The 23648-nt window shown below is 58.0% G+C and overlaps 9 protein-coding genes across 9 annotated transcripts; 4 read left to right on the top strand and 5 right to left on the bottom strand.

Moving 5' to 3' along the window:
* The first annotated feature begins 3 nt into the window (after positions 1-3).
* On the top strand, positions 4-1780 carry FA10DRAFT_267184 (hypothetical protein). Its single transcript, XM_025521808.1, has one exon. It carries the CDS (start codon positions 175-177, stop codon positions 1552-1554), a length of 1380 nt encoding a protein of 459 aa, XP_025377942.1. The 5' UTR covers positions 4-174; the 3' UTR covers positions 1555-1780.
* Positions 1781-1808: 28 nt separating this feature from the next.
* Positions 1809-3434, bottom strand: FA10DRAFT_275306 (hypothetical protein; the record flags this gene model as incomplete). Its single annotated transcript, XM_025523259.1, has 5 exons — positions 1809-2305; positions 2376-2589; positions 2655-2914; positions 2975-3273; positions 3417-3434. 5 exons carry the CDS (start codon positions 3432-3434, stop codon positions 1966-1968), a joined length of 1131 nt encoding a protein of 376 aa, XP_025377941.1. The 3' UTR covers positions 1809-1965.
* A 629-nt stretch (positions 3435-4063) lies between these two features.
* On the top strand, positions 4064-9932 carry FA10DRAFT_279786 (hypothetical protein; the record flags this gene model as incomplete). The annotated part of the gene is made up of 9 exons (XM_025523567.1): positions 4064-4191; positions 4238-7609; positions 7765-7828; positions 7985-8183; positions 8240-8315; positions 8377-8429; positions 8754-8889; positions 9280-9540; positions 9832-9932. The coding sequence occupies exons 1-9, from the start codon at positions 4185-4187 to the stop codon at positions 9930-9932; spliced, it is 4269 nt and encodes a 1422-aa protein (XP_025377940.1). The 5' UTR covers positions 4064-4184.
* A 1514-nt stretch (positions 9933-11446) lies between these two features.
* FA10DRAFT_286418 (hypothetical protein) lies at positions 11447-14122 on the bottom strand (the record flags this gene model as incomplete). The annotated part of the gene is made up of 4 exons (XM_025524071.1): positions 11447-12332; positions 12389-13059; positions 13123-13234; positions 13302-14122. The coding sequence occupies 4 exons, from the start codon at positions 14120-14122 to the stop codon at positions 11447-11449; spliced, it is 2490 nt and encodes an 829-aa protein (XP_025377939.1).
* A 910-nt stretch (positions 14123-15032) lies between these two features.
* FA10DRAFT_267180 (hypothetical protein) lies at positions 15033-16451 on the bottom strand. The gene is made up of 2 exons (XM_025521807.1): positions 16434-16451; positions 15033-16360 (listed from the first exon to the last, which is right to left on the bottom strand). The coding sequence occupies exons 1-2, from the start codon at positions 16438-16440 to the stop codon at positions 15108-15110; spliced, it is 1260 nt and encodes a 419-aa protein (XP_025377938.1). The 5' UTR covers positions 16441-16451; the 3' UTR covers positions 15033-15107.
* A 69-nt stretch (positions 16452-16520) lies between these two features.
* Positions 16521-16926, bottom strand: FA10DRAFT_230079 (ACBP-domain-containing protein; the record flags this gene model as incomplete). Its single annotated transcript, XM_025518812.1, has 2 exons — positions 16521-16662; positions 16733-16926. 2 exons carry the CDS (start codon positions 16924-16926, stop codon positions 16521-16523), a joined length of 336 nt encoding a protein of 111 aa, XP_025377937.1.
* Positions 16927-17571: 645 nt separating this feature from the next.
* FA10DRAFT_267179 (S-adenosyl-L-methionine-dependent methyltransferase) lies at positions 17572-19057 on the top strand. Its single transcript, XM_025521806.1, has 7 exons — positions 17572-17657; positions 17721-17802; positions 17867-18096; positions 18174-18256; positions 18349-18571; positions 18638-18764; positions 18849-19057. Exons 1-7 carry the CDS (start codon positions 17583-17585, stop codon positions 18881-18883), a joined length of 855 nt encoding a protein of 284 aa, XP_025377936.1. The 5' UTR covers positions 17572-17582; the 3' UTR covers positions 18884-19057.
* FA10DRAFT_267178 (hypothetical protein) lies at positions 18734-21665 on the bottom strand. The gene is made up of 7 exons (XM_025521805.1): positions 21134-21665; positions 20935-21033; positions 20598-20864; positions 20114-20533; positions 19848-20049; positions 18849-19777; positions 18734-18764 (listed from the first exon to the last, which is right to left on the bottom strand). Exons 1-6 carry the CDS (start codon positions 21327-21329, stop codon positions 19045-19047), a joined length of 1917 nt encoding a protein of 638 aa, XP_025377935.1. The 5' UTR covers positions 21330-21665; the 3' UTR covers positions 18734-18764; positions 18849-19044.
* Positions 21666-21848: 183 nt separating this feature from the next.
* FA10DRAFT_279781 (hypothetical protein) lies at positions 21849-23517 on the top strand. The gene has a single exon (XM_025523566.1). The coding sequence runs from the start codon at positions 21920-21922 to the stop codon at positions 23447-23449; it is 1530 nt and encodes a 509-aa protein (XP_025377934.1). The 5' UTR covers positions 21849-21919; the 3' UTR covers positions 23450-23517.
* The last annotated feature ends 131 nt before the right edge of the window (positions 23518-23648 follow it).

Below are 23648 nucleotides of genomic sequence, written 5' to 3'. Positions count from 1 at the left end.
GCACGGTTTTTCAGATCTCATTGCTGTGTTTGCTGCCTACCACCACCTGCCTGCCTGCCTCTCCGGAGTTGAAGAGAGAAAGAGAAAGAGCCAAGAATCGTCCTATAAGTAGTTGGACGCGGCTAGCCACGAAGCAGCAGGAGACGACCGCCGGAAGCGAGCGCGACGGGGCAGATGTCGTCGTCATACCAATATTTCCCTCTGCCGGCCTCGAACGGCGGCGCGGGCGAGGGGACATTTGCTGGAAAGTCGACGATCAACCGACTCGCGAATAGACGGCCGCTGCTCGTGGGCGTCTTTCTCGCCTTTCTCTGCTTCCTCTCGGGCTTCTGGGTCGATCGGGCTTTCTTCAGCAATGGCGGCTACGACTCCTTTGCCGCCGAGGCTGCCTGGAGAGAGCAAATGATGCAGGCGCAAGGACCACCACCACTGCCGCCGGCGCCAGCATCGCCGCCTTCAGGGCACATGCCGCCATCAGTGAACCTGCCGCCACCGCCATTGCCGCCTCCCTCGTCACCACTAGCCGATGTCAGCATCACATACACGTCGACCAACACTGCAGCCTCTGCCAATGGTGACGACATTCCAAACCTCGTCCACTTCGTTCGGCAGCTCAACCGAGACAAAAAGACAAACGCACCGGGACCGCTCAAGTTTGAGTTCCGGCATTTCCTCGCCTACTACTCGGCCCACATGCACCTCAAGCCCGACCGGATCACAATCTGGTCCGATGCCACGCCCGACATCATCGAGCGTGCCCGGGTCGAGGGCGATGAGTACACAAAAGCGGTCCTGCGGATCCCCAACCTGCATCTCGAGTACGTCGAGATGCCCAATGCGACGGCGACGGGCACCAAGATTGAGCTGTATGCCCACAAGTCCGACTTTGTCAGGACGAGGGTGATGGCCGAGCACGGCGGCATGTACTTTGACGACGACGCTTGGGTCCTCAAGGATCTCGCCCCGCTCCGGAAAGCGGGCTTCGACAATGTCTTTGGTCGGCAGTGGGGCAACGACATCTGCCAGGCCTTCTGGATGGCCAAGCCCAAGAACGACCTGATGCAGGCCTGGTCTCGCCTCCAGGAGACGCAGTTCAACGGCGACTGGGTGCGTGCCTCCAACGAGCTCATCAGCCGGCTGGTCTACGACTTTAGCCACTATGGGCACGGGAGAAACGCCCTCATCCTCGAGCAGGACGCCTTCTTCCCAGGAATGTGGCACGCCGGCGCAGATGGCCTGCAGATGTTTTACAAGGTCCACAACAAGCCCGATGGGAAACCGGAGCCGATGGGCGCAACACCGACGAGCGTCGACGAGGCCGTCTCCAGTTATATCCACGATCGCGACTGGGGCTGGAGACGAGACTGGCGCCTCACCTACGTCATCCATGGCTTCTCCAACGCCGTGCGCGCCGAAAAAGCAGAGTGGATGTTTGACCAGTACAAATCATTCACCCCGAGATATGTCCTTGCCCGAAAGGCAAACATCGCTCGCGCTCTCTACCCGGCCCTCCAAGATGCCCTGAGATCTGGTATCCTCCAGATCAGCTTGTAGGGCTTTCTTACTCTTGTCTCTTCGCTTACTCCTCTTCAATTACCTCCTCTCCTAGTACCCTCACTTTGATATCTTCGTGCGTCCAGGTCGTGCACAACTTTCCATCTTAATTGTCATAGCTATATCTTGTAATCATCTCTCGGGGCCCTCGATCCACTCTAGTCTCTTCAACCCAAAAAAGACGACCAGACAAATCGCCGTTTATTAAGAAGATGGAGTCAACTACCTCTTGCTCGCACCACACAGACTTCACACCTTGTTCTGCCATTGTTCACGAAGGTAGGGTAAGATGGGCACTGTATCACGCACACATACACACGATGTTGACGCCGGGGTAAGGATACACATAAAGGGGAAGCCAAGATGGAGTAGTGGGGGGGTGAAAGAGGCACGAGAGAAGGAGCGTTGGTATCAGTCCAGGCTCAGCCTGGGGTTATTGGTTCGCTCGAGGCCGAGCGTGCTGTTGCTCCGGAGCGGCAGCATGCCCTTTGTGCCGTAGGGGGCCGAGATGCTCATGGCAGATGTACCATGGCTGTACTGGGCCTGGTGGTGGTGATTATGCTTGGCCTGTGCTTCCTGAGCGGCTGAACGAGTCATTGCGCCTTTGAGGCCCATGTCGAAGTTGAGCAGGCACCGAATCGAGACGAGCGCAGTCGCAAAGAGGAGGGCCAGGGCCAGTACGGAAAAGACGGTCAGCGACTTGTACACCTCCTTGTACTGGCCCTCTTTCTCCGACCAGATTCGATAGAGCCTAAAGATTTGAGAGCCGTACGCATCAGCTTCAAAACCGCTTTGGCAGAGTATGGAATAGGAAGACTCACTTGTAAGAAAAGTAGCCCGCTCCTCCCAGCTGACCGGCCATGAAGACGCCCATGCCCCATTTGATCTCGTGTCGGCATGCATACCAGGCGAAGACGAGCAGCAAGAGACAGACTGGGAGGGCGAGGATGGTGATGACACGCTCGGCTGTGTCATTCTTCAGCACAACCAGGACCAACTGAAGGCAAAAGGCGGTAAAAGTGAAGAAGTCAAACTCTGTCGGCAGTAGTCGTCAGCAAAGGGGAGGGAGTGAGAGGAGCCGGCTCGAGACGGCGACTCACTCAACAGACAGACGTAGATCTGGTACTGAAGATGAGCTCTTTTGAGGTTCCTATCTGCACCAATCGTCTTGTAAATCTGCCAGCCGAATTCCTTCCAGAGGAACCAGGCGAGGATCGAGAGGACGAGAGAGGTGCAACCAATAATGGCAGGAATTGCCCCCGTCAGGACTTGAACAGGGACAGTTTGCGAAGTGCCCTGGATGACGCCGTCGCCAAGCACATCTCGGATCTCCGAGATCTGGATGATGGCGTAGATGAGGCTGCGTCCGACTGTCAGTGGACGATGGAGCCAAAGGAAGAGTGACAGGGGACCAACTCACAAGGCGAGATTGAAGACGTTCAGCCCAACCACGAGGATCAGGTTGCGGTTGACGACGGTGTCGAAAGCAAGGAAGCACTGGTAAACGTGAGCAAGTGCAAAGACCATGACGAAGACTGGCAGGGCGGACAGTTCGATGGAACCCTGTTGCTCCTTATACCGCGAAAGGAGGACAGCCTCGATGCTGATGTCAGCCACGGCCTCTGCGAGTGTGACCAGGAGGAAGAAGCGAGTTGGCCATGACTGGGGCAACCAGCGGGAGAGACCATGCGTTGCAGTGGTGGCGAGAGGGAGTGTGCGCTTCGAGATTGAGGGAGCACCCTTGCCTCCAGGCTTCAGCCGTCCTAATGCTCCGCTCCCGAGCTTCGCAGCTGCAATTGAAGGTGTCGGTCGATTGAGCTCAATGTGATGGATAGGCTTTGGAGGGCTCGAGTTGAGGTCACTGTCGGCGTACTGCCCATAGATGTCCTCGTAGTCGTCGAAAACGTGTTTTCCGTGTCGACTGTCCTCCTCGTCTTCCTCTTCGCCCTCGCTCACTTTTCCCTCCAAGCCGCCATCACGAATGTCCAGCGCGACGGGCGCAGCCCCTCTGATATAGGTGGACGAAGACGAGGACAGGGTCTCGTCACGCTTCAGCGCGCCTGACCCGCCTCCCGTGGTCGAGGTGCCCTGAGTCGAGGACGTGGCGCCCGTCGTCGTCGGCGCGAGGCCGAGCTGAGCGCTGGGCCCGCGCCTGTGAAGCGTTGGGTATGACAGTTTGTCGGACTGGAGATGGGGACTTTGGTGCTAAAGAGAGTGGCGCTGGGGTCGGAAGAGGCGCTGTGGCGGCAGAGTGAGAAGAAAGAGAAAAGAGTGTCGAGTCGTCGCAGGCGACGCAAAGGAGCCAGGTGTTGAGGGGGTCGTGAGATCGCGGGGGCCGAGATGGTGCAGTTGAACGCGCGACTTGCAGAGGCAGCCTCACTCACTTTGTTTCCCTCGTGGCTTTCAGGGAGGGAGCGTTAAACTTTTCCTGTGCGCACATCCCGTCGGCCGGGATGGTCTCCACTTTGAGGCTACTACTACTGAATGTTGGATTTTTTTGATTTTCGCTTTGCCAAGTCTTCTCGTCGCGCTCGTCAACTTTCACGACGTTCCTTATCAACCATGGTTTCCTCGGCTGTCGCTCAGGCGACTGAGGCTTTCGTGGGAGGAGCGTTTGACGAAGAGAAGAGATGTCTGGTGGATGCACCAATTCCACAGGCGCTGCAAGAGGCGCTGTCTCAAGGCCATGTCAAGCTCCTCGACGTCGTCAGACACCTGGGCCCGGAGCTGACGTCAGACGACGAGGTGCGGAGATCGAGGGCCGTCGTCCTCCTCGCGCTCGTCGTCCTTTGGTCCTGCAGCTCGCCAGAGCACTCTCCGGACAGGCAGGCGACGACGACGCTCGCAGGCTTCTTCAGCTCAAAGCTGCAGGATGCCAACGTGGTGGCAGACAACATCGCCAGAGATCTCAACAGCAAAACAAAGCCTGTGCCGGGCTCGGCGCCCGAAAGCTGGCGGCCAAAGTACCCGAAGGGTACCGAGATGCTCGTTGCATCACTTCGGGCGCTTGACAGCCTGGCCAAGCTCGATGACGGCAGCGGGAACACAGTCCGTTTCGGGAGCGAGGCAGCAAAGGCAGCCGCCCAGGCCGTGCTTGAGCATTCCGACCCCAGAGCACACCCGCAGGCGATTCGCTTCCTTGTATTCACCCTCATGGACTCGCTTCTCTCGCGCCATCGCCGCGCGCTGAGGACCATGGGCCGCGACTTTGTCAAGGGCTACATCAGCCTCGTCGAGGGCGAAAAGGATCCGCGAAACCTCGTCTACATCTTTGCCATGGACCGCGTCGTGATGCTCGATTGGGACGATATCATGGACAGCGAGCTCACCGAGGCCTTCTTCGACACGACCTACTGCTACTTTCCCATCACTTTCCGACCGCCGCCCGACGACCCGTATGGCATCAGCACCAACACGCTCCGCCTCTCTTTGCGCAAGGTCCTGATCGCCAGCCCGCTGCTTGCTCCACACGCCATGCCGCTGCTTCTGGAAAAGCTGCAAGCAAGCGGTGGTAATGCTAAGCGCGATACGCTCGACACGCTCAAGGAGGCACTTCCCGTCTTTGGCCGAGCTGCTGCCAAGGCGCACGAGTCGCCGCTCTGGGAGGCCTTCAAAATTGAGATCATGCACGCCACTGACGATGCCACGGCAATCTGCTCTGCCCGAGCGCTGGAGTCGCTCTTGCAAGTCCTTTATCACGAGGTGGACCCACCAGAAGGGCTGGCGCCCCGCATGATTGCCGATATGCTCGATGAGCTCGAGGAGCCCAGCAAGGCGTTGGCCAAGCCTGCAGCCAGCGCCATGGCTTCCATGATCCACGCTACACCCAGCACTGCCTTTCTCGCCACGTACGCTAGTCTGGATCAGCTTTTGACCGCATACAAGGATCCCGACGAGGTCAGCACGCGCGGGCCCATCCTGGATCACGTCTCGACACTCCTCAAGGCCCTGCGCGACGTCTACGAGGGAGTCGATGTGCTGCACTCGAGTGCTACGAGCGAGGCAGATCGGCGCGACGAAGCCAGGCTCACTTTTGAGCGGCCAGAGACGAGCGCAAAGTCAGACAGCGACTTGGACCCGAGCAAGACCCCTGCTGAGTCGAGCACTGCGCCAAAGAGGAGAAGCTACGAATCGGACAAACGACCGCTGGACTCCTTCAAGGACACGCTCTTGGCTACACTCTCCCACGGCCTCGTCAATGCATCGACGAGGTTGCAGTCCGTCGACTGCTTCGTCCACCTCACACACATCCGCGGCTTTCTCAGCCAAGCAGAGACGCGTCACTTGTGCGATGGCGTCAACAAGCTGCTGGTGGACGCCAATGCCGACGACGTCCGCGGACAGGCTTTGGAGGCTCTTAGGGACCTTGGGGACAGGCATGTGATTGAAGAGAGCACGCTGCCCCTTCTCTTTGGAAGCTTGCCAGACACGTTGGTCATGGAGGAGGGGCGCGACCCTCGACCCGCGGTCCGGAGGTCTCTGGGCGCTCTTGCTCGGCTGTGCACCCCTGCTGATCTGTTTGACCTCCTCGTCGTTCGGCTCAGCACCAAGCTCGATCTCGTCTGCGCAGCCGAGCTGAAGGACAAGGAGGCGCGGCAGGTGAATGCGGGCTATGCTCGTGGCCTCATCAACACGCTCCTGGTCGTCTTGGAGGAGAAGGTCGATCGGAAGGACAAGGACGTCGGGCGGTATGGGTCACTCGCGACGAATCTGATTGGGATTTGCGTGTCTGCGTCGCTGCGGTCAAAGGCAAAGTGGAGCGTCGCCGCGGACAGCCGGGTGATGCGCGATCTGGGGGCCCTCGTCACGTTGCTTGTGAGGAGCTTGGACGACAGTCGACAGCGGGAGATGTCCTCGATCCTCTTTGCGGCAATTGTACAAAAGGATCTGGGGCCCCTCGCTAAAGTTTCTGCCACTCTTTCCCGCTCAGCTTTGACAGATTTCAATCCCTTGGGCGATGTCACTCAAGATTCGAAGTCAAGGGCTCAGCGGAATGCGGTTCATACTTTCGCTGCGGCCATTGTGGCCTTGCGAAAGCACGTCCCGGCGCCCATGGAGGGGCAGGCCGCGACTTGGGTCGAGAGTCTGCTCGGGTGGACGATGCAGTCACAGACGGCGCTGCAGGAGGATGCGGGCCGATCGCTGCTGGTCGACTGCGTCAACAAGCACGTTACGGAGCAGAAAGGCGAACTGAGCGGGCTCCTCGACCGCTTCTGGGGTGCGTACGTCGTCGGACCAGGAGCAATGGCGCGGCAAAGAGCGACGCGGGTGTGGCTGAGCGTCGCCAAGTCGCTCGTTATGCGAGGAAGCAAGCTGGGCGAAGAGATGGTCAATCGAGCTCTGTCATTGCTTTCGATAGACGTTGGCGGAGAGGAGCCAGAGAGGGTCGCAAATGAAGCAGCGAGGGGCGTGGGTGAGGTGGGGAGCGACGACGTGGATCTGTGCAAGGACAACGGCAGCGTGGTTCGATTGCTGTACAAGCAGCGATACCTCACTTTTCTTCTGCCCAAGATCCTCGCCTCGTATAGAGATGGAGCTTCCGGGCATTACTATCTCGTGGTGCTCGCATCCTTGCTGCCCTCGATGCCGCGCCAGACGACGCTCGACAAGCTGCAAGAGCTTTTCCCACTCCTCATTCTCGCGCTCGACGTCAAGGACGCCAGAGCTCGATCGAGTGCGGCCAAGACGATTGCGCTCGCTGCCGCTGTGGGACGGCGGCAAAAGGACGAGGCGGCCCTGAACCCCGTGGCAGCAGAGTCGTCGCTCGACTCGGCCTCGAGCGGCACCTCGTCGCCCCCAATGTCAAACGGCTCAATTGGGGCAAAGGGCAAGAAGAATGCGCTGGACCTCGTCGACTCGAATCTCAAGGCTATTCTAGACCGACTGCTCTCGACTCTGGCGACGTCTTCCCTCGAGACAGACGATGGCAACGAGGAAGAGGAAGAGAAAGTCCGAATCGCCGCATTGAAGTGTCTCGCAATATTTGCTCGTACCTTACCTTACTCGGCCCTGCATCCTTACAAGACGGCGGTGCTCAAGACGCTCGGCACAAAGGGTGTGGCCATTGATGATCCCAGGAGGAGCGTCAGGGTTGCCGGAGTCGATTGTCGCGACGCCTGGTTCGCGCTCAAAGAGGAGGGGGCCAACGAAGGCTCATAGATGATTTTCGTGCGCCAGTGGCAATTTGTGCAACTACCATACATTCCTCAGTCCCAATGTGCAACAGTGATCTAGACAACAGGACGGATCAGTGGTCGATGAACTGTGACCGCGCGTAAGACCGCGCGAGCCTGGCCTGATCGAGTGCACGGAGATGTGATCGGAGGATGGCCTCTTCGCCCGATGTGCTTGAGAGGAGCGGGAGGGAGCCCATGTCGAAGCCAGCCGCAACACCTGAAGCGAGGGCTTCTATGGCCTCTTGCCTCTGCAGCTTCTGCATGGCCGATTCGTCCGAAGTGCTCGAGTACGTGAAGCTCTCTGTGGTGAAGCTCTCAATATCGAGGCCGCTGAGAAGCTTCTTCTTCACATCGGCTCTCTTGCCGCCACCATTGCTACTTAAGGCGCCGCCGCCGCTGCTGCTGTTGCTAACATTGTGTCCTTGTCCGCGGCCGTGCGAGGCCGGCGCAGTCGTCCGTCTTGTCGAGCCCTTCCGAGCAAAAGGAGACGCACTGCTGCCGCCTTCCAGCTTGGCCAGTGCATCAAGCCGTTTTTCGTTTCGGCGACGGCGAAGCTCCTGCAGGCGAACTTGACGATTGAGCGTCGTAAAGGCGGGCAACGTCTGATGTTGCTGCTTGTTCCATGTGCTGCTCATCGACGACGAAGACGAGGATTCGGAAAGCTGCGGACGCGGAGGCGGTAGAGGTTGGGGTGCCAAGGTGTGTCGAAGCTGGACAGGCGACATGTCTGTAAGAGCATCAGGAGAGGCAACGAACTGCGGCTGGAGTAGGAACCGACGTTCCTCGGCTCGGGATGTGTTGCCTCCTTTTGGTGAAGTGACATTGTTCTCCAACGTGGGAACGACGACGCTCGTCCGATGCAGATTGACGGGCATGGGACTGACGAGATGTGAGTAGCGCAAATTCAGGCTCTTTCGCGGTGTTTCGGGATGGAGGAGGGCTGTGCGGGGTGTAGCCATGGCTTGTCGAGGAGTCAGGGCTGACGAAGGGTGTGCATCTGCGCAGAAATCGGCGGGATAGTAGGCGTACACCGGCGTTGGGGCCTCGGGCGATGGAGGGCGCGCAGGAGAACTGGGCTTCGTGGTGCATGACGAGGACGTCGACAGCGTCCAATTGTCGATGACGAACGGCGAAAAGTCCGGGAGGCTGGGAAGACGAGGTGGGTCCGGATCGACGATCTTTCGTGTTGGAAATCGGCTCGCTCGAGGTGTCGCGTCAGGGTCGGTAGCAGCTGCAGCCGCAGCAGAACGAGAGGGAGGCAGAACCATCTCAAATGTTGTCCGATTACCATCGTGTATCGTCATCCGAGATCTCGTTGTCGGAAATTGCTGGCAGTGTGGACAGCGCGAAGACGTGCTAGAAGTAGAAGAAGAAGAGATTGAGAAGCATGATGGTGAACGTGAACATGTGCATGTGAAGCTCGTCGAACAGGTGCTGCATGCATAAGACGGTGTATAAGAGGTAGAAGAACGAAGCCCACGGGTTGATGCGTTGCAAGTGCTGCAGCTGTTTCTGGAACTTTCATTTATGGATGGTGATCCTACGGAAGGGTGGCAGGCGGAGCAGCGGCTAGAGCAAGAGCCAGAACACGTATCGCTGTTCGACGTTCTTGAGGAGGCCGAGGAACTGACACTCTCGCTGTCGCTCTCACTGTCTGCCGTCGAACCACTGTCGCTGTCCGACGAGGAGTCGTCATGCGAGCTGCAAGAGTCGCTATCGCAGCTCCTCGGCACTGGCGGCAGCGGCGCTCGCGGTGGAGGTCCCGAGGGTGCTGTGAAGCGCAACGGAACAGCCAACGACCTGGGCGTGCGTGTCCTTTTGAGGCAGCTCACCAAGGGAACTCTCCGACCATCTGGCGATGCCAAGAGCGTAGATGTTTTTGCAGACACGAAACCTTTGTCGGCAACGCGAGTCCAAGGCCCGTTGGCTGTGCCGAGAGCTATTGCAGAGAGGGGCACGTCGCACACAATGTCCTCTTTTGCCTTCAATGTACCAAATGAGGCGACACTTTCTCTTCCTCTTCGCGATCGAGGAGTCTGAGCTTGGCTCGCGGATGTTGGCGTCTGCAGAGGAGAATTAGCTAACGGAAGATCCACCATAGACTTCGGCGTCGGCTTCTTCCTCTCCAGTAGCTTCGTCGGCGTTGGCGGTGACGCATGCGAAGCCTTCTTTGCGAGCGGCCTGATGACAATTTTCTCGTAAACGGGATTGATGGGCGCCCAGAATTTGCCTCTGGTGGTCCTGGCGTGATCGACTCGGAGCGCAGTGCTTCCGCGCGGACCAGTTGCATGCTTGGAGCGACGGTTGGAAGGACCCAAATGGATGCTGCTCCTTCTCTTGCGGACGACTTCTCGCGACACGGCGCGTCTTGGGAGTGAGAGCGGGGCGACAGGCTTCGTCGATGTCCGTTGTCGTGGCAATGGTGTATGGGGAAAAAGTGTAGGAGGTAGCATCAAGAACGACTGACGGTTCACCCGAGGGGGTGGCTCCGAATGTTGTTGCTCGGCTTCTACGCTCGATAGCATCTCCTCCAAGAGCTTTGTCGCTCGCCCTCCCTGGGCTGGTTCCGGCTCAATCGATGACCCAGAGGAGGTGACTCTGACCCAGGTCGATGTCGGACTGGCGATATCTTCTCTGTAGCTCGACATGCTTCCCACGCTCCTCCCACCTCGTCCTGCCGCGCCTTCGAACGTGAGAGACGATGCTGAGACGACTCTATGTGCCTGTGAACTTGGCGAGAGGATCGAGACACGAGTAGCGGTATGAATGCTACACGTATCTTCTTCGGTCTCGTCGATTTCTTCTGATTCTTCTTCTCGTCCCGTCGCCGAGGTGCTACTGCGACGAGAGCCACCAACGACGGTGCTGATGACTGGCGAGCTACTGCCCGACATGACCAGGCTGATCTCTTCCTCAGACATGAGGGATCCCGCAATGCTCTGTCTAGTTGTCGGAGGCAAACGTGGACTCGCGTCCAAGACTGTACTGTTCTTTGTCGACGACGTCGACATTCTCTTGTCGCTCGATGCTGTTGCAAACGGGCATCGGCGGCCTGACGACACGCTACCACCGCTCTTTGTCCTCGACGCTCCCACGAAGCTCCTGCACCTGGGAGCGATCGGCAGGAACTCGCCTGCGAGTCCATCGCCGTTCAGCCGATCCTCCTGGCCCAGATCTGACTTCGTCTCGAGCGGCGTCAAAGTCATGCTCAATGCGCTCTTTCTTCTCTGTCCGTCCCGTTCTACAGGACACCGCGCGTCGGCATCGAGAGAAAGTTGCGGAAGTGCGCACATATTGTTGGAGAAAGAAAAAGAAAAAGGGACAAATGAATGGTGATGTTTGACCGGCCTGCGGTCTGTGAGAGAGAGAGGAAAAGCAATGGAGAGAAAGAGGCGACGGGACAGACGTCAGGAGGCAATTGGTTCAAAAGGACATGAAAAAAGCGCCCACATCTTGGGCGCACATTACGGCGTCCACAGATTAAAAGGAGCCACACACCTCAGCCAAGGGTCGCAATATTATCTTGAGGAAACGTCGCCTTGAATGTGATTGGATGAAGCTATGAAACAGTCTTGAAATGAAAGGAACATGACCTTGTGATGTTGTGATGAGAGAATGAGAGAGAAATGTGAAGAAACATCTATTGTTGAACCGTGGACCCACACTCCTTTCTGAGTGGATTGTTGTGATCCCATGACGATAGGCAGTTGTGCTGACTACGTGGCAACGTATGCCCAGCGCTCGCCCGTTGAGACCTCCTTCGTCTCGATTTTGCCTAGCTCGCTTTCGATACCAACGTCTTCCTCGCCACGCTCGGCACCCGTGAGATCGTCGTACTCGTGCCAGCTAGCTCGCTGCCCAGGACCCTTGACCACAGCGTCCTTGTTAAAGGCCTTCGACAAGGCCATGCCAGCGGCCATAGAAGTCCTTCGAACGTGCTGGCTGGCCTTTTCGGGTGAAAAGGCGGTAGAGGTGCTCCGATTGTGCGAAGGGAGGCCATACATGGGGATCGCATTGTCCGCGTGCTTCGACTTTCGCTGCTGCCGAAGCTCCTCGGCTCGGACTGGGTCATACTCTCGACCGACGGCGCCGAGCTTTCCGAATGTTTCGAAAGCCACAGCGATCCCAAGAAGTCCAGCGTAGGCGCCAAGAAATTCGACGCTGTTCCATTTGCGGAGCTGCGGCAGGATAACAAAGATGACGGCCAAGACGAAGCGGAACGTAATACGGGCCGACTTGGGAATCATCGAGGACCGCCATCGATCGAGCGACTTGTGCAGGATGCCCAGAATGCCCATCGAGAGCATGACAAGGCCGATGGAACCGGAGAAGAACCAGTAGAAACCTTCTTCGACGCTGCTGTCGGCGATGAGCTTGGCCTGTGCTGAGCTCATGAGGATCAAGCCGGCGCAGAGGGGAAAGTGCATGTGGGTGAAGGTAATACTGGGTAGCCAGTGGCGCTTGAGAGCGTGGACAAAGGTGCGTGAGCTGTCGTTGTCAAAGTAGAGCCAGATGATGAGGAACGAGATCGTGACGCTCAGTGTTGCCCTCCAGAACATCGTTTGCGGTCCAAATTGGCCAGTGTAGGCGACATAGACGGAGCTATAGCCATTATGATCAGTGCTTCGTCCGAACTTTAACGCGCATAATCGACTCACTTCATGATGGCCTCTCCGACGACCAGAATGGTGAACTGCGTCATGCGCTCCATCATGTGAGGAAGGGAATACGCGGGAATGTAAGTCTTGTGCCCGGCATGCTTGGCCTTTCCGTGGAGGATCTGCATGGCGGCAGCGACGATGTAGCGGGACGAGAGCTCGAGGATAATGCCGCAGCACATGAGAATGACGATGATACCCGGATCCTCAAGGAAGATGAGGGGCAGGTAGGTGCAGGAGATGATGACGAGCGAGACCATGTTGAGCCACAAGGCTTTGCGGAACTTGGGCAGAAGAAGGCCGTAGACGAAGAAGAGAGAGAGACGGCAGAATTTGGCGACGAGGTAGAAGCTGATGGCGCTCGAAATGGCGTGGTGGTAGCCCTCTGCGAACCAGTAGCCTGTGTGTCCGATCTCGCGGACAAGAGGGATATCTTCCAAGTTGACACCGCCCTCGGAGGAGCGCTTGACCAGGTAGGCAGCTGCAGCCAAGGCGAATCTCTTTTCAACGGTCGCAGTGCCTGTGTGCTCTGCCGTTGTCGCTCCTTCGGCGGAAGTGGACTTTTCGCCGGTGGCGGCTGCCTCGTCGTGCTTTTCATCGGCGATGATGATGCCGGTCGCATTCGCCGCATAACCCATCAAGAGGATCATGATGATGAGGATGTACATACGCTGCACAGAGTATGTCAGTATGCCAGGGTACATGCATACGTAATCAGCTGGCCAAAGACTCACCTGCCAGACATCATCAGTACCTGAGACGTTGATGTATGATCGCACATCGGTCCAGATACTCCAGGCTGGATAGAAGACGAGGATGAACTTGGCAATGTTGAGACCCGTTGCTCTGAGTGATCATGAGACTCGTCAGCGTGTGCACAAACGTGTTCTGACGTGATGAAAGAACAACTCACGCCTCTGCAGCTCCGTCCGCAAGCTTGTGGATGATGCCAACCATGACCAAGTCGAAAAAGAGCTCAAACTGCGACGGCTCCCTGTCGTCGACCTCTCGGTAGAGCTTGTCCTCGAGCACCCACTGGCGGACGAGCGGCCGCTTAAAGAGGTGTCCGAGCCGGATCGGAATTTGCTCGCCGTGCTGGGCAATGTGCCCTCCCCCACCGCCGTGGACATGGTCGAAGGCGTTCTTGTGACCCTTGTGCGTCCGGTGGCGCTCGAGCTCTTGATGCTGCTGCACGTCGTGACGCTGATCTGCCGAGACAATGTTGGGGTCCGACGTAAGGATCTCCGTGTCCTGGCGACTGTAGGGTGGTTGCATAGGCTGCCCCTGGGCGCCTGGCACGAGGTTGGCACTTGACGTCATGCCGTCCGGGTCGAGGTGGGAAGGATCAAGGCCGTACGCAGACGGGTCGCTCTCCTTTTGCTCGTGGCCACGCGATGGCGAGCTTTGCTGTTGCTGATGTTGGTACTGGTGGTATGGCAGCGAGAAGTTCTGGTGTTGTTGCTGAGGGTCCGATTGCGGCTGCGCCATTCCTTGGAGCTGGACTTGATGCCAGGTGCCGCTGCCGTCGGCTCGATGATGGTGGGAGTGGCCGGCTTGTCCGTCTGTATCATAGTGATGGTCTTCGACCTCGATGGCCGCTGGCGCATCGCGATATGCAGAACCAAAGGGTCCATACGCATTTGGGTTCTCGACGCTGCCCTGGGAGTCGACTGAGCTGCGACGCCCGCCCGAGTTGCGAGCGGGCCTCCGAGTGCTGCTCCTACGAAACGACATGCTCGTCGGTCACCCCTCCCTTTTTGCTTGCGTCTGTGGAGGGGGGAAGAACAGAAGAGGGATAGCGAAGACGATGGGAGTCCTGACGGGCCAGCGTCAGGAAAGGGCGGTGCTTGGTGAAGCTGTGCTTGTTTGCGACGTGCGCTTGTTGATTCCAGGCACTGCCAGCGAGACAGCGGACGTGTATTGTCGTAGTGCCACTCTCGGGGCAGGTGTGGTGTGAACAAAGTCCGACGACGTGAGCGGGCGTGCCTCGAAATTCGATGATCGTTGCCCCCTGTCCTTCTGAGGAGGAGCCGACCTCGTTGTTGCTCGTTCAGTTGAGAATGCAGACCAAACAAGAAAGAGATAGCCCTGCACCTCTCCCTTTTAAGATTCCACAAGGTGTCCCAGCAGCTTGCAGATGGCGATACGGAAAGGGGAGTCCAGTTTCAAACGAGCGTAATTGAGCAATGCGCAGGGGCGATTCGTAACAAAGTTCGCAGGAGCGGGCCTAGCGAGAACGGGGAGCAGGTCAGAGATTTCGAAATCTAAAAAAGAAAAAAAAAGAGGGTGGCTTCAGATTCTCGATGGGCGTCCAGGAAGAGCTCTAAGTTGTTGGTCTTTTTTGGCGCGTGCTTGGCGTTTCGCTTGAGAGGTGCATCGAGGTACAAGAGCATTCGATTGTGTAGCTCGTCGAGGAGAACGTGGTCCAGATCCCGGTGCATCACAGTTCTTGCAAGATGACTTCAGACAAATGGGCAAGCAAACAAGGAACCAAGTCGTGCCGCACCTATTTGGTATCTTGCTTTTAATATTTGCACATGATGCGTCTCAATCCTGTGTTGTTCAAAAAATTAATCTGACGTGACTTGCTCTGACCGACCCTTCCAGAGCGAAAGCCTGTCGGTAGACTCATGTTTCAGAGCCACTGACAATGATCTGTATTTGAAAAAGAGATTGACAGGTGGGCAGGTATTTGTACAGGTATTATTAGGCATCATCACTATTGAGACTGGAGCCCGTCGATGGCTGGCCTCTGCTGTGTCGCCACAGCCCTGTTTGACGCCCTCGCACCGCCGCGCAGCGTGCTCCACCTCCGCACAAGCCTGATCAAGAAAAGGGGATCGCCCCGTCCCGTGAGTTTGCTAATGACAAAGATCAAAAGGCTGAGTAGGACGCCCACGCTCGTCAGGTCGAGCGCCAGCCTCATGGCAAGATTGACGACTGCCAACATGAGGCGCAGTGGCGCGCCCATCAGGCCGCCGCCCTCCCTCCTTCCCCGCCCCTGTCCACCATCTCCATCTCGCCCTCGGCCACCCCGGCGGCTCGTTGTCGTACTCTGGCCCGCAACGGACTCGGCTCTCGACCTTCCAGAGGCCAGGTTGTAGCTTTGTGGCGCTGCACCGCCTCGTCCATCGCTGCTCAGGCCGAGCAAGACTGCGACGTCGTGCATGGCGTTTCTCAAGCCGATGTAGGCCTGTCCCAGGGCCGTATTGCCGAGTGCGTACCTTGCAATGCCGCCACTGCCGCCGCTGCCGCCGGCATTAGCACCTGTGCCATAAGACGTTGGTCCACCACCGCGCGATTCGACGCGGTTCAGACGCTCGTGCAGTGCCGCCAGGCTGGCCTGGATTGACTGCAGGGCGACATCAACTTCCGGTCGATTTGTACCCTGCGGTCCTTGGTGAGCTGATTGCCCTGGCCTGGGAGCTCCATGGTGATGGTAAAAGTGCTGTTCCGAGGGTGTAGGTCCAGCGGGCCTTGACGAAGGCCCCACAGCAGAGTACAGCGAGGCGCCTGCTCCCCCTGCCATCGCTCCCCGGTTCGAGTCACTTCCCGCCACCGAATAGCGGGGTGCGTTGGGCGGCGCATACAGCCTGCCTCCCTCGTGCGAGGACCTGCGGGCGCGTGGATCATCTTCTTCGCCCATATCGGAGACTGACCGGGGTGGTGGCGGAGGTGGCATCATGGATGACCTCCCAGCTCTCGGCATCGGCACCCTTGTCGGTCCCTGGAAGCCGCTACTTGAGGGTGTCATGCGGCCGGTTGTTGAGCCCGGCCCACGCACGGCTTGTGAAGAAGAGGGCCTCGAGACGAGCTGGGGCAGGCGAGAGGGCTGAGAGAGGCGAGGCCTTTCCTCATCCATGAACTCGTCCCTCTCTTCTTCGGTGATGGAAGACGGGCCTTGTGGTGCCAACTGCGGCGAGGCTGAGCCTGACGAGCCTTCTGAGACGGAGTCGGCATGAGCAAGGGAAGCTTTTGAAGAGATGCGACCTGGTCAGCCTTCCAAGACTTTCAAGAGCAAGCAAGAAGGAACAGGACGCCTCACCGCTCATGACGCGCTGTGCAACGTCGCCGCTGAAGTTTTCCAACTCCTCGATGAGTGCAATCGCCTGAGGCCGATCGCTGAACTGCCTCAAAATCTTTGGAAATCGCGGTTTAGCCTTCCAGCTCGCCATATGGGCTGTTCATCTCGCTGACTCACCCTCAGCATGCTCTCCACGTAGAGCTGCTTTGAGTCCTGGCTCCCCATCCCCTTTCTCTTTGCCCACGCATCCCTATGGTTACGAAGGAGACTTGTGAGCTCTCTCTGCCCCATCTCGACCTCGATCAGATTCCAAAACTCACCACTTTGCTCTCCCGAGCATATCGAGCACGCCGGGCCTCTTTGACTTGACATCTCCCTCGGTCGCCTGCTTGTAGAGACTGTAGAGTGCCAGCTTCTCCTCGTACGACGTCTGGATCGGCCCAGATTTCGGCAAGCTCTGCACGATGTCCACCGTCCGCTCAAAGAGACTATTGGGCCAAATCCCCGCATCCATCAGGTCAGCGCCCGGCTACTCCGGTATCTAACATGCGGTTCCCCAGCATTGGTCCTACTTACGCGTTGATGACCTCTGCGCTGCTCATCGTGGGGCAGCCTCGTTCGTACCGCGAAATCTATTGGAAGTGCAGCAAAGGCCCCTGGGCTTCGGCTAGAGAAGGGAGAACGGGTGCGGGGGGAGAACGGGTACGGATGCTTGTTTAGGATGGCGGCGACGCGAGTCGTAATCCGGATCTCGAGCGCTGCAACCGGTGAGAGCGGGCGACATCACGTGGCTTGCGCGCCGTGAAAGCTTCATGTTCCCGCCAAAATGGCTTCTACCCCGCAACATCTTTCTTCTGCAGCCGTGCGAGTCATGATGTCTCATAAAAAAAAAGAAGGGAAAGGATGGAATGAGACTTTACTCTAGCTTTACTAAGGTGCATCATAAGAAGAAGAGAGAACCTCATGAGTGGACAGGGAACGCAGGGATGGAGATGCCGCCGGGGCCTGTGCTTTTCGGTTTTATTTGGCCGACAGAGCATGAATTGGGACGTGCACGCAGGGGCCATTCGTTGAGCGAGCCAGAATGACTCACCATTGGAAGAGCCTCCTTGATCAACTTTCTTGCTTGCCATTCTTTCTTATCACCACCAACCAGCACCACTGACCAACATGGTGACGCAGGCGAATGCTCCCGCGTACCATCGAAGCGACGATGCAGACACGTACAAGAAGAACGCCTCGTTTGTGCGTGGTCACCGGCCTCCACACCTCTGTGTGCTCGTTTGACTGACAGCAGCCCAAGCACAGGTCTACAATCCCGAGAACACGAGAGCCGTGCTTGAGCTGCTCGATCCCAAGCCTGGCGAGAAGATCCTCGATGTAGGCTGCGGTATGTGTTCCCCTGCTTCCTGCTCATTGCGGCTTGAAGAAGACTCAGAACGATTTGCAAACAGGCACCGGCGAGCTGACGCGGCAGCTCCACGCCCTCGTTTCGTCCTCGGGCGACGGAGGATGCGTCGTTGGAACGGACCTGTCGGCCAATATGATTTCTGCCGCGCGAAAGAGAGGCAACGATGAAGGCATCAACCCCCGGGTCGAGGTCGTCGATGGCCACGACCTCGAGTCCTGGCTGGAAAAACAAGGCCTGGTGGGCACCTTCGACAAGGTCTTTAGCAACGCTGCCGTGAGTGGCGGCCACAACTGGATGGCGTTCTGAAGAGTGAAGAAGCTGACAAAGAAAGAGGTGCATTGGAATTGCAGCTGCACTGGATGAAGGCAGACCCAGCCGCCGTGGTGCGCGGCATGTCACGCGCTCTGAGACCCGGCGGGATCCTTGTGCTCGAGTAGGTCGCCCCCCCCCCTCTCTTTAACCTCGAATCTCTCTCTCTCTGCCCATGCTCGTGCTTATTCTTGATATTGTGCTGGCCACGAACAGGATGGGCGGCCACCTCAACATCGTTGGTCTTCGCTCGGCGCTGCACGTCGCCCTCGCCCAGCATGGCATCGATGCCGCGACGGTGGATCCGTGGTACTTTCCCACGCTGGCGTCCTACAGCAACCTTCTCCTCTCCAATGGCTTCGGGAGCGTGCCTGAGGCCCGCCTCGTGCCGCGCCCCACGCCTCTGCCCAGACCGGCCGGCCTCGCTGGCTTCCTCGAGGTGCGTCGCGGGCCAGACAGTGAGGGGCAATTTCCACTGACTGATGATCTTTCACTTCCACCACAGACTTTCGCAGGACCGTTTCTCAATGCACTTCCCGACGACAAAGCGCGCAATGACGTTGTGCAGCGAGTCATCAAGCAGCTCAAGGTGGACATGTATGACGCTGAGGAGGACCAGTGGACGGCCATGAGTGAGTCCCGTCTCTCTCCTTCTTCCACTCCAGCCCAGTTCAAGGTGTGAGAAATACTGATCGGGCCCCTGTTAAACAAAATAGACTGCAGGCTCCGGGTCCGAGCTATCAAGGCGTAGAGAAAGGATGAGTAGAATGTTAGGGATAAGAACACCAGTTCTTGTCAATGGGTTTATAGAGACAAGAGAGGGAATTAAGCCAAATAAAGGTTGGGAGAGGGAGAGGAATGGGAAAGAAAAAAATGTGGGTGATGATCTGGAGAGTGACAATGGACGAATATCTAGTTGTGTGTAGCTGTGACCGTGACTGGACCCCGATAGAGACTGCCGCCGTGCCTAAAGATGCATTGGGCGCTCAGCTCCGTCGCACTGAGCTTCATGGCCAAGCTGACGTCGGCACGGAGGAACTCCTTTCCATCGGCCGACCGGCAGCGCTGGAGGAGGGCGTGGAACGGCTGCATGTCAATCGTGAAAGTGGCCAGCTGCTCAAAGCCCGGCTCGTCGACGAATTCCGGAAAGTCGTCGTCGCCGCGATAGACGTAGAGGGCAATGTTTGCTGTGCATGCGACCGAGGGTACCCAGGTCAGAACGAATGGGCTGACGTGTTCCTCGTCGTCGCGGCCGCTCTCGCCCTTTTTAAGAATGCATCCAAAGGCGTCTGGAAGATGCTTGACACCATCGACACCGCTGTATGCCTTTGCTGCCTTGGCCTGGTGCTTGGATTCATTGTGACGGAAGACGGTGCTGCACTTGATGCCAAACGAGTGCCGGCTCACGCGCGAGCCCACGACGCCGTCAATGACCCAGACCAGCGCACCCGAGGCCACGGCCTTTGCCGTCGACTCGTCTGGCTTGCAGAGCTGGACAGCACTGCCCAAGCGCGCCTGGAGCTCCCGTCGAAAGTACAAGCTCTCGCTAAAACCACCGACCATGGCCACCGTTGCAACCTGACCTCCGCTCCGCCCGACGCGGTCCTTGATACTCTCTGCCGTCGCCGCAATAGAAGGCTCGAAGCTTGAGACATGGCAGTCAGCCCAATGTCCCCTCATCCACTCTCAAAGCGCGGAGAATGGGTCACACTCACAAACCAGCCACCTCCTTGCCTGTGAAGACGAGCTTCCCGCGTCGCAACCCAATGCTGGGATCGTTCTCACCGGAAGAGCCGACGGGAAGCAAAATCTGTTCCTGGGCCGCACTGGCAAATGTCTCTTTGATCGTGGTCGCAAAGGACTGCCGCAAACTCCTCAAATCTTCCGGATTATCCCATCGCGTGTCTCGCAGTCGTTCTGGGAGGCAAGTCAGCGCGAGAGGAATGAGAGAATGGGATGAGCCAGCTATTCAAAGACTGACCTTGGAGATAGAGCATCGCTCGATGATCGACGGTAGCGCTTCCTCCCAGAATGCAGTCACTAACGCCATTCTCGCGCACTTCGATGGCAGGGTATGTCGATGTGACCTCGTACGTGGAGATGTCAATGGTACCGCCACCTGCGTCACACACGATGAGGTGCTGTCCCGGCTTGTCGAGCCAGTCGCCCGTCGCGGCAGGGTTCATTGCGCAGAAGTTGATGGAAGCCTCGGCCTCTGTCACGAAGCGGATCGAGTCGCCTCGGTCGGGCGTGACGAGCTGAGCGGCAATGCACGCCTGCCGAAGCAGCTGCTGCTGAGCCAGCTCCCAGCCGTTGGGCACCGTGACAATGTATGACGTATTCTGACCCAGCGTAGTGAGCACCTCGTGTCCGTTGGACAGCCTCGAGTAGATGTAAGTACCTGGAGACAATGAGAGTAAAGTTGAGCCCCTTGATTCCGATCCATGCAGCTACTAAAAACTCACCGATGCACCGGACCATGTATGCGAGGAAACCTGCGCAGACCTGCTCTGCTGTTATCCCCTCTGGGAGCGGGTCCAGATCGATCTCGCGACTGGCGTCATCGACGGCATGGATGATTCGGAGGTGCTCGGGTTTCAGGTGCAGCTTCCACCACCTGACCTGGAAGCCACCCTGGTCAAGCACGTTTTCCGCCTCGTTTCCCTCAGCCTCGGCTCCAAACAGGCGCGGCAGTCGGTTCTCGTCGTACGTCACCACCGATGGCACTTTGGCTGTCGCGGCAGATCGGCCGATGGGTTAGAGAAGCATAACGCATGCTGCGCCCAGCACCGGGTCACTCACACAGGTGGCTCGGTTGACCGGGCCATGCCCTCACGTCCTCAATCTTTGGCCGCTTGCCCGGCTCGAGGATGCAGTAGCTCGCGCCGCTGAACGTCGTGCCTGTTTCATTCACCGCGTCGGTACTCGCATCTCGTCAGTCTTGCAGTTCGGTGATGAGGGGGGGGAGGGGGGAGGGTCGCGTGCGGGCCGTGCTACTCACCGAGATCGATGGCAATGATGAGCTGACGCTGCCCCGTGTAAGGCAGCCACTCCTTGCCCGTCCTCCGCTGGGGCTTCTCCGACGACGAGGCGCCGTTGCCGTTGCCGTGGACGAGGTATTGGTTGTAGTTCTGGCCATTCTCGGACGAAGCGGCCGGGTTGCCGAGATCGAGATCGGACGAGCTGCCGCGATACATGTCGTCCTCTGTGCCTCTTAGGCGATATCTAGGCGCTGGCGCGGCGAGGCGAAGGAGGAGGATAAGGTTGCAAAGACAGAAGCGAGAGGGCCGTACAGACGAGAGGGCGAAAGGGGGCGAGAGAACGCGGCGGCGGCGGCGGCGACGGCAGAGGGGGCGATGACTGTCTGAGAAAGAAAGTGTCTGGAGAGGCCGCGCGGATGGCACAGAAGCGGCCGCAGCGCTCCTTCGATGTTCAAAGTGGTGGGAAAGGCGGAGGAAGATCGGGTGACGCTGGCAGTGGTGGAAAGCACGAGCGCAGAGACGGATCCCTCGACTCGCGAAGTTTATGGCCAACGCCGACACTCCAAAGCGCCTGCCTGTCCGCCCAAGTTCCAGTACTAAAAAAGCGATACGTAAATACAAATTTTCGAAACGGAGAAAGCTCCATTTCCTTAGCCTGTCTCAGTAGTCATATGGTCTCGAGGGTCTCGCTCTTTGAAATCGCACTAAATTTTGAATCCCATTTCGAACTGCAGAACTCAGGCACCCAGCACGGATGGGTCTCCATCTCCACCTCGAGTGACGAGGGAGGGCAGGAAGAAGAGACGATGGACCAGCAAGCATTTCGGCAGCTGCTCTCCACGCCTCGTTCCAACGATGGCGGTGGCAGCAGCCATGCAGAAGACCGGGCGAGGATGTTTGGGGCGGCGAAGAAGCGGCGCCCAGCTCCACCGTCATCGTCATCATCCTCGGTGCCATCGGCGACGACGGACATGCGGCCGCGCAAGCTTGACCGGCCCCACGACGGGCAGCACAGGGACAAGGGCAAGCAAAAGAGCGCCGCCGCCGCAGCCTACGTGGATCGGGCACAGGCGAGGAGGGAAGGCCAGGACGAGGTCAACGAGTTTCGCGAGGTCGAGGCACTGCGCGAGGACTTTGAGAGGCGCATGGCAGAGGCCAAGACGGACGAAGAGAGGGAAAAGCTCAGAGAGCAGATGGCGTTTCTCGGTGGAGACGCAAAGCACAGTGTCCTTGTCAAGGGCCTCGACTTTGCCTTGCTTGAGCAGCAGAGGGCAAAGGCATCTGGCTTGCCAGAGGGCGAGAACGCCGACGACGAGCTTGAGGCAGCGTACGGCAGGCCGAAGATGGACGGCGAGGGCGAGGGCGAGGGCGAGGGCGAGACCGAGAAACAGGAGAGCAAAGGAGCTGTTGAAGACAGCAGCACCATCGGTCACAAATTCAAGCCAATTGGAGTAAAAAGCGTCCAAGATAAGGACGAGGCGCCAGAGTACATCTGGAGAGACGGAAAGCGGATGCGGAAAAAGAAGAAGAAGGACAAAGAGGCCGCTGAAGTGGTCCCTCCTGTGACTCTAGAGCAAGCAAAGGAGACGAAGCAAGACTCCAGGATGGAGATCGCCCCTGCGCCAAAGAAGAAGACAAGGGTGGTCAAGATAAAAGAAAGCAAATCTACACTGCAAAAGACAGAAGATGACGAGAGCGCCTCGAAGGATGTGGTGATGGAGAAAGACTCCAAGGAAGAGTTGGGAAAGGGATCCACATCGTCCGAGGAGGCAGCGTATGCTCGGGCTGAATCAGCGGCGCATACGGCTGAACAAGAGAACGGCAAGGAGGATGAGGTGCCGAAGGTAGGAGGTGTGGAGGGGGAAGACGACGACGACGAAGACATCTTTGCCGATGCAGGCCGGTGGCAAGGTCTCGACAACGACAGCGACGAGGAAGATGAGGGACGAGCTTCTGGCACTGTCACGGCGGTACCAACTGCAGCCGCCGGCAAGCGAGATTGGTTCGCCAAAGATCTGCAAAAGGAGCAAGACCAGGAAGAAGATGCACCCGTCCTGCCAGGAGGGCTCAACAACATAGTCGCAAACGCAAAGGCTGCCACGGAGGCCAAGAATGGGGAAGAAAAGGAAGTAAACGGGGAAGAAAGGAGAGAAGGAGGCGAGGGACGTCTGCAGGGATTCAGCGACTCGAAGCTCGATTCCCACACAGCCAGGCTCCTCCTGGACAGGGAGCAAGGGAGAGGTGACGACGGTGTAAAGAAAAAGAAGGGAAGCAAGAAGAGGAAGAAGAAGGGCGGAGATGGGGACAGTGAAGACGACGACGACTACGAAGACTAGCTAGGCCTTCCTCTGCACTGTGTATATTGTGTAAAATAAGTGAAATAGACAACCAAAAGCAGCGCGGTACCCATCGCTTGGAGAGGGTGGCTTGTGCGCGTTGTGCGCGCCTCGCCAGCCAGAATTTTGCTTTTATTTTCGGCAGCGCTTTCGGTTTTTAGGGAAGAGACAAGGGAGGCCCTGCCCTGAGGAAGTAGTA

The sequence above is a fragment of the Acaromyces ingoldii genome (assembly GCF_003144295.1).
Source record: "Acaromyces ingoldii strain MCA 4198 unplaced genomic scaffold FA10scaffold_3, whole genome shotgun sequence".
NCBI lineage: Eukaryota > Fungi > Basidiomycota > Exobasidiomycetes > Exobasidiales > Cryptobasidiaceae > Acaromyces > Acaromyces ingoldii.
Note: the sequence above shows the minus strand (reverse complement) of the source record. Positions and strands in the feature narration are given on the sequence as shown.

What these genes read in the sequence shown, in the direction of transcription:
- FA10DRAFT_267184 (XM_025521808.1), top strand. Translation starts at nt 175, where the DNA reads ATGTCGTCGTCATACCAATATTTCCCTCTGCCGGCCTCGAACGGCGGC.
- FA10DRAFT_279781 (XM_025523566.1), top strand. Translation starts at nt 21,920, where the DNA reads ATGGACCAGCAAGCATTTCGGCAGCTGCTCTCCACGCCTCGTTCCAAC.
- FA10DRAFT_267178 (XM_025521805.1), bottom strand. Translation starts at nt 21,329, where the DNA reads ATGTATCGCGGCAGCTCGTCCGATCTCGATCTCGGCAACCCGGCCGCT. An exon ending in AGCGATGCTCTATCTCCAAG is followed by an intron (nt 20,050 to 20,113) that starts GTCAGTCTTTGA and finishes CTTGCCTCCCAG; the next exon opens with AACGACTGCGAGACACGCGA. An exon ending in GGCAAGGAGGTGGCTGGTTT is followed by an intron (nt 19,778 to 19,847) that starts GTGAGTGTGACC and finishes CCATGTCTCAAG; the next exon opens with CTTCGAGCCTTCTATTGCGG.
- FA10DRAFT_267179 (XM_025521806.1), top strand. Translation starts at nt 17,583, where the DNA reads ATGGTGACGCAGGCGAATGCTCCCGCGTACCATCGAAGCGACGATGCA. An exon ending in GGCGGGATCCTTGTGCTCGA is followed by an intron (nt 18,257 to 18,348) that starts GTAGGTCGCCCC and finishes GGCCACGAACAG; the next exon opens with GATGGGCGGCCACCTCAACA. An exon ending in GCCTCGCTGGCTTCCTCGAG is followed by an intron (nt 18,572 to 18,637) that starts GTGCGTCGCGGG and finishes CTTCCACCACAG; the next exon opens with ACTTTCGCAGGACCGTTTCT.